Source organism: Zootoca vivipara, chromosome 1 (genome assembly GCF_965207765.1).
Source record: "Zootoca vivipara chromosome 1, rZooViv2.hap1.1, whole genome shotgun sequence".
Taxonomy (NCBI): domain Eukaryota; kingdom Metazoa; phylum Chordata; class Lepidosauria; order Squamata; family Lacertidae; genus Zootoca; species Zootoca vivipara.
Window position 1 is genome coordinate 79,891,713 of NC_142582.1, and position 8,384 is coordinate 79,900,096.

At 41.9% G+C, this 8,384-nt stretch overlaps 1 protein-coding gene across 1 annotated transcript in view; it reads left to right on the forward strand.

The window, feature by feature from the left end:
• LDLRAD3 (low density lipoprotein receptor class A domain containing 3) overlaps positions 1 to 5,050 on the forward strand; it is a 124,533-nt gene extending 119,483 nt beyond the window's left edge. Inside the window, exon 6 of the mRNA XM_035116202.3 lies at positions 534 to 5,050. Within this exon, the coding sequence (XP_034972093.1) occupies positions 534 to 795 (262 nt within the window). The 3' untranslated portion in view covers positions 796 to 5,050. The remainder of the gene's footprint in view (positions 1 to 533) is intronic.
• Positions 5,051 to 8,384: the final 3,334 nt, after the last annotated feature.

Genomic DNA, 8,384 nt, shown 5'->3' on the forward strand with positions numbered 1-8,384 from the left:
AAATAAAATTTTTAAGATTTGCAAAATCATTCCATGGATGGGGCAGATTAAAGTCTTAATGTCCCAGGAGTCAGTCGATCGATGCTGTGCATAGCCAGAACCAAGTTTTCCTGCATGGAAAACAATTTGTGTATAAACAAATACACAACTGGCCTGACAATTAAGATAATATATGTATGTGGCTAGGTATCCTTTCTCCAGTACATTAGTGTGCTTGGTATACAGTGGTACCTTGGTTCTCAAACTTAATCCGTTCCAGAAGTCTGTTTGACTTCCGAAATGTTCGGAAACCAAGGCATGGCTTCTGATTGGTGCAGGCGCCACAGAAACAATAGCCGACAGCCACATCGGACATTCAGCTTCCGAAAAATATTTGAAAACCGGAACACTTACTTCCGGGTTTTCGGTATTTGGGAACCAAGGTGTTTGAGTACCAAGGCGTTTGAGAACCAAGGCACCACTGTAACAACAATCAGATACTTCATGTTTTCTTTGTACCTTTAGTAATATGCCGTCTCATTTATACCTTGCAGCAGACCACCGTGGTTTGATCTTCCTCCACCTCCTTATTCCTCAGAATCAGAATCCCAGAGTCACATAGAACTCCCTCCATATCGCTCTCGGACTGGGAGTGTGGTGAGCACAGATGCTACAGGGGCAAGAAGTCCAGGGACTGGGGACAGTAGTCGAACGAGAAGCAGCGCTGCCAGTGTGGACGTTCGTGGCGCACCGTGTGAAATTACAGCTGAGCAGAGTGACTCTCTGATCAATTCAGATTCTGTCAGAGCACTGTAAACAGTAAGGTTCTTATGGATCGACTGCTTGGGCTTGGACTGGACCTAGGAAGTCCAGGGTCACTTGGACTGCTTCCACACAACAACTGCAGTGTATTAGGGAGATTCTGTAGCACATTCCACACTGAAACAACCCGGGGCTTTGCAAACACCGTTAACAGCTTTGCCTCATGGGAATGTGAATGACACCAGTGGCCTCGACCACCTTAGTCTCCAATGTTTTGTTTTGAGCTTGTGGGAACAGTTCTGGAATTTCAGTTCAGATTTAACTTCGACTTTCTGTAACACATTGTGCTTTTAAGGTATTTCAAGGGTATTGACTATGTGCATGTGTCGGAATATAATATAATATAATATATGCACATGTGCCTAGTTCTATACCTACATTTCAAAACATCTCTGTGTTTTTTCTTTATTTTTTTTTTAAAATGTGTATTTATGTCTTGTAAGTATGTATGTAATGTACAAAATTTGCATTATGCAAGTATTGATCTGTGTTGCTGGGGGCTACTGGAATCACCACAATTTGGGGGGGGGGCAGAGAGAATCCAAGCCTGAAGAGGAAGTAGAACTGCTATAACACCCCAACATACCTATGCTACGTGACTTGCTTACTTTGTGCTGGAATACGGAACCCAATTTTGAGGTCAGCTTTACGTCCATGTTTTGATGGTTAGGTGTCAAAATGGCCAGTCTGCAGACTCATCTAGTAGTTGCAGAGTACTTTGTGTCAGCCTTTTCCCCAGTGCTTAAGACTCTTAAGAAGTTTCTCTTTCAGGGTTTTATAGCAATAATTACTGTGTCTTGGGATTTCAGCTTCCTATCCAGAGTGGGAATGGCTTGACCAGGCATCCCCAAACTGCGGCCCTCCAGATGTTTTGGCCTACAACTCCCATCATCCCTAGCTAACAGGACCAGTGGTCAGGGATGGTGGGAGTTGTAGTCCCACAACATCTGGAGGGCCGAGTTTGCCTAGGCCTGGGCTTGACCATCTGTAGGTTCCTTTTGAGTCCCCTGTTCTGATAGACATATGAATGTCTGTCCTCCTCTCAAGATTTTAGGGTGTTTCAGGCTACATGTGTGCCAAAATTAATCTTTCTGGTTGCAGTTAGAGGCATGCTTTAATTCCCATTTTAAGAGAGTGAACTGACATTTTCCTCTCTCTTTTGTCCCCTTTCCCTTTTTTTTATCATTTGAAGTGCCTTGGAATATGCAGGTACCAAATTTCAGAGCTGTAGCTCATCAGGAAATAACTTTGATACTCTATGAATTACAACTGTTTTGATATAGGAAAAAAGAAACCACATTTACTCTTTGGTGTTGGCTGGATGAAATTTGATTCACACTCTATACAGCAAGCTTCATTTGCTACATTCGCACTAGCATTTTCAAGCATAAGTGCAAAGTGGAGGGGCATGTTAGCTCTTTTCTTTGCCTGCTTGCAAACATTCAACACTGCTGTACAGCACATACCACTGCAAACACTGGCGTACACTTGACACTCACATTGCTGCATGGTATGACTCAGTCTTTAAAATAATCAGTACTTGGGCATCACATTCAGCCCCTGGAATCCAGATACTGTGTGTATAGGCTTTAATTGGCTGCAGTGTCTCCTCTTTTAACAACTGGCCTTTCTACCCAATGCATTTCTTTAGGCTGTACATTTGTACTGAAATATTTAGTTTTGGACTTCTCAAATAAATACTTGTTTTTAATTGTATGTTTGCATCCCTCCCTCCCCCCACAGATCAAAATAAGAAAGCCATTCCCCCCCCCTTGGGAAACTAAAAAAAAGAAAAAGAAAGAAAAAGCTTGGAGATCTCAGTTGGTTAGAGCGTGGTGCTGATAATGCCAAGGTTGCAGGTTTGATCCCTGTATGGGACAGCTGTATATTCCTGCCTTACAGGGGGTGGACTAGATGACCCTCAGGGTCCCTTTCAACTCTACCACATTATGATTCTAGGTATAAATAGGGCAGTATAGGAGTATAGTGTGCTTTTCCAGCTCACTGCAAGGAACAGTTTGGTAACAAGACAAATACACTAGCATGTCTTGGAACCGTGCACATTTGGTAGATGTTAAACTTTCCTTCAAAGGCAGCTTCATTTTCATATTCATATATCTTAAAATTATGCCCTCTAGTGTGGTAACACTAAACCCCTAAAGGGGCTATAACTTTTGAAGAGTGTTGAGAATTTGAATGTTTTCTGACTGAATTTAACACAAAATGAGGTTTTAAACCTCATTTTAAATAGTAATGCATAAATAGTACATTCCCCCCCCCTACAGTGCATTAGCTAAGATTCTTCCTAAAGTGTTGCAGTTATTTACATAAGCCAGGATCCAAAGAGCTACTTTAGGCACACCTAAGGGCTTGGGCATTCCTTGTATAGTTTTCTTTTCTTTTCTTAGTGTCTGCTATTCATTCTCACATATTTGTCCCTTCAGTTTGACGTGGCATAGGAGCAGCTCTGAAGCCTCCATGACCACGAGGAACTTCAGATCCCAGTCAATAGTATTTGCCTAATACAGGGAAGGAGAACCTTTGACCCACCAGATTTTTTTTGCTGGCTGGGGCTGGTGCCACTTGGACTCAACGACATTTGAAAGGGTGCAGGTTCCACATCCCTAGTCTAATACATGTTCATTTCTATCAGTGGAGCAGTGCATATTCCAGGAATAAAAGTTCACATTCTGGTGGTTATATTCCAAATAGGGATGCAATCCAGCAAAACATGGGTGAGCAGACTTAAGGTGTACAGGATCTACTTTGCATTTTACTAAAACTCCCAAGATCCATTCTTTGGAGTTGGGCACAAAAGACTTACACTCAGTGCTATTTTTCTAGAAAAAGAGGTGCCAGAACTCACCCTGAACTCCTCCCTTGCTCTCTTATAATGGCAGTGGCATCCACCTGAGCCTTGCTTACACATAGAATAAAAGAACATGGTGCACCTGAGCAGCTGCTGAGCCCAGAACTGAGCTGATGAGTTCACAGTCCTTCCCCCCTTCACACAAAAATCCATTCCTGGTTATACCCCCACCCCCCACATCCCACATTTCAGCAGTCTTAATTTAATGGTGTGGAAGAGCTTTCTTTGCAATCAACCAATAGATACCGATCTGCCTTCTGCCCACATCTGATGTATATAATTGAAATGTATTTTGGTTCCCAGGAATAAAAATGGAGTATTTATTCATTTTATTTTATTTAACAATGCTTATATACCTCTTGATTGTAAGTCAATCCTCTAAGTGGTTTACAAGAAATAAAGTCCAAATGAATAGTTCAAAACTTCACCAAAACTTCACCCTAAAAGGAGCTTAATATTGGTCAGCAAAATTTAAAATGGCAATCAAGTTGCAGCTTATGATTTTTAGCTGCGTATTGCAGCTTTTATTGCCTGTTACTAGAATACTGAGTTTGTCTCAAATCTGCGGAATTGCCCTCATTATTTTAAAGATGAAACTGCTGCATGAGCAAGTCAGGCTTTGTCGCTGAATGGACACCCACTGTTTTGCCATGGCTTTAGCTTAATTAAATGAGATGGCAAACATATCTGAGCTGTACAGCTTCAAAATACAGGGGGAGCACACAAAACTTGATGATTCCCCCCCCCAAGAACATCTTGTACATGGGAAAAAATATAATGGAAGTTACAGCCCTTCTCCCTTACATTTAGTTTCCCTATGTATGTGTCCCTTTGTACAGGTGTTTTAAAAAATCTGAAAGGGACTTAAGTTCCATACAGCAGAAAGAGGAAGCAGATTATTCATCAGTTCTGGGACACTTGATGTGGAGACAGCCCTGTGCTATTTTCACTGTCAGATCATAGAGATTTGTGTTTATAAAAATGTTTCATTGCTAGCCATTGGCTGTATTAGTTTTACATTAACTTTAAATTGTGACTTTTCACAGGCTTTATAGAATTGTCTGTACATCGCTTTGGGAGGAGTTGCTAAAAAGTGCCCTAGAAATCTTGCAAATAAAACAGATCTGGTACAGACATGCCCTGAGGCAGCTGAGCCTCCACTACCAGCCTCTGCATCTTACTCCTTGCCTCTCTCCATTATGCCCTCCCCGATTACAAATTAAACTCTTTATATGATCATAGAGAGATATTGGCCGTGATTTGGCAGATCTTGTAAGTTATATGCTTAGCAGAAACTCTGCATTTAGAGGGTTTCTTCAGTGCTCTGTTTCTTCATTGTTGTAGTGGTCCTGAGAAACATTAAACTGCTTTTGAATATGTCTCCAGTTTTCCCCTCCTCCTTTAAAGATCTGAAGTTTGTGGGCAGAAGAGGCAATTATGATATCAAAAAACATAGCATATCTTCAGATACCGCTGCATGCTGTGCCCTGCATATCATACATTTTAAAGGTTCTCCCAACTTGAGCTTAGATTAACCTCTTGGTAGCCTCCGAAGTGCCCAGCTCAGTAATGGCAATTCATTCATTTCATCCTTTTGCCTTTGAAGAATGTAGTCGGTAACAAAACAAAAACAAAAACCAGGTCCCTTACGCCTTGCTTGAGAAGGTGCAGTAGCAGCAGTGTGATTGAGAAGGTGGGGTGTTTATCCAGTTGAAAAGAGCATTGCATCTTTTCAACTGGAATTACGACATTACACCTATATGTGAAGTCTCTAAACTCAATTTGTACTTTGAACATTTTAAAACTGAATTGTATCTAAGTATACAACGCCGTGGCATCCAGGGTGCAGCTGGGCATAAAAGAGATGGCTGTGGACAGAGGTAACTTTCCCCTCCTTACCTGAAACCACCACACAGCACCCTTCAGAAACTATAGTTTCCAGTATCCTTGGGGTGTGTGTGTGCTTAAAAACGTGTGGTGTGTGCACAGTCTTGAGTCTCATGCTGTGCTTCACTTGTACCTTCTTCCATTCCCTTTCCACAGGACTCCTAGTACCTAAAGGGAGCAGCACACCAGGAAACATCCACTCTCAAATGTAGCATTCAACTAGTATTGCAAGCTGCCAACTACACAGTTTTGGTTCAGGTCCCCTTTTCAAGGAATGCAAATCCAGGGTGTATTCAGTCCTCCCTACAAGACTCATATTGCAGCCCAGAGTCTCACCAGCTACCTTTGATTGGTGTATTGGCAGCTTAAGTGAAAACGCTGAGAATTTTATCCCCTGAACCCTTTTATTTTCCATTCTTTCCATCCTATGGAGACAGCGACAGCCCCCCTCCCCTTTAAATCTGCTTGGTTTTCTTTTTCACTTTGCTCTCCCAATTTTATATAAAGAAACAAAGTAGGAAGTTGTAGATTTTAAACCCATGCCTGGTTAATGTTACCTGCCAAAAACTGGAAATGTTTCAAATTAGTCTGGTTTGTTGTCACTTTTGTCAGCTCATTATATAGCTTGGACCATTTTCGCAATATTGGAAGGTCAGCAGCAGCAGCTTGGCTGAATTCAGATGTAGACTTTGTACATTTGACATGTTCTTTTGGGGTTGTTACTGTTCAGCATCATTAAATCTTTTTAAAATGTTGATCTTTCTTAAAGCTGTTTGTGAGTAGGGAAAGGAAATTAATCTATGTTATCTGCAAAATGCAGAGAAGTCGCCTTTATTTTGCTTTCCAGTTTTCTGAGCCTCACGTTATTGTCACAAAGGCAGCCTGAAGCCGCGTGTTCTTTTGCCTTTATTAGCTCTCAGCCTTGCCCCCTGATGGCCCCTGTCAGACGCAGGACTTCATTATGTGCAACGAAACTCCTTTAATTGTCTCTTTCATCATACGCTGTACATAAGGGCAAGAAATGTTTTTAATCAAAACTTCTGCAGTGAAATAATTTGGGGAGGAAACATCTTGATGGAAAGTTCAGAAATAATAAGGCTTTTGTTGTTTGCTTGATTGCACAGTAATGGCTCCGAGTTCCAGTTTTGCTGACTTGTCTGCAAATGCTCTTCTTTCTTTCTTTCTCCTGGTGAGTTATGACTTAGCAGAAGCTAATATTCGCTGGTGTGTTTGGAGCTTTTAAACCTGGTCTGAAATGCCATTTTCCAGCGTTGCTTTACATCTGCAGGTAGCAGAAGGAAAAGGGAACATTCCAGCAATTTGAGGGATGGGGGCTGCCATCTTTCCCACGGCTGCCACCAAGCCTCTGAAACGAGGGAACATCATGATGTAAAAAACATCCAGCTTAGTGGGGAGTGGTGGATGGCAACACACTGAGATACTGAGTTTTAGCACCACAAGAACACTTGCAAAAAACAACACCCTTCCCATCAACTCCTAAGCTAAGCCTTGAAAATCTCAAGCAGTCCTCCTGTTCCCCGAGAAGCTTACCAAAATGCTGCTTCACTTGTATGGCCTGCAAATCAGAACATGAGAAGAACCAGAAGGATTAGGCCATTGACCCATCTAGCCCCACACCCTGTTCTCACAGCGGCCAAGCAGGATTTGACCATGCCTCCTGCGGTTTTCAGCCACTTGTATTCAGAAGCATGTCTGTCTCCAACCTGTGGAGGGAATGCATAGCCACCGCAGGTAGTAGCTGCAAAAGTCAGGTAGCATTTTTTTTTGTCTCAGGTGATCTATTCACATAAGAACATGGGAAATCGCCTTAGACCATTGGTCCGTTTAGCTCTGTATTGTCTACACTGGCTGGCTACAATACGTACCTGATTTGTGCAAATTTCCTCCGATTTTGACAACTCACAGAGATGTGGGAAAATAAGTACAATGCAGAAATGTTTTCAAACATGAGCTACGGAGTTCATCATCATTTCTCCCCCTCAGCCCAGGTTAGGATCCCCCGGATTTCTGGACCTAGGTAACATGTCCCCTTCTTCTCTCCTCTGCAACCTGCCTAATGGCAGAGCTGGTCCTGGTTGGCCAGAAACCAGTTCCTGAAGCTAGCTGTGTGGTGTGAAATGGCAGGGGGTGGAGAGATGACCCCCCTGTGATCTCTGCTTACATATCTGGCTGGCTTTTTTGCAATATAGCTTGGGGTATTGTAGACATCTCTCTTTTCATGGAGAAACTATTTGATGCTATACCATCAACTAGGCTTCCTAATACTGCTGAATATGTAACTGTTTGGCCTGTGCTGATAACATAATAAAATGGGAGAGTGCCAGAGGTTTGGGTGAGACTCACTTGATGATTCACTTTTGACATTTGCAAATTTATATTTCACTTTTGCTTTTTTTAAGTCGTGATGGTTACATTCCATGTGATAAGCTCAGCATTGTATACCAATGAGCTATTCAAGTTATGTCTAGAAAGCTGCTCCCAATCAATATAATCTTTCAGGCTAGATTACCTGTCAGTCAAAAGTGCCGAAAGTCCCACAAGCTTTGATGTGCTGGATTCTCTGGAAAGATGGTTTATTGATTGCCAGTAAATCAAGGGAACGCTTTCGTAAGGGAAATTTACAGCCCTTTATTAAATATCACTTTTAAAATCAAATGCGAGGATTATTTTATTTTTAAATTGTGTACACTTATCAACAATACCATAATCCATTTAACAACAGAACACAGACTGAGGTGCAGTTATATAGCTTTACCAAAGTGCCCCAAAGAGACTTGGATGGTCCACTTTTAAGAAGGGGGGGGGA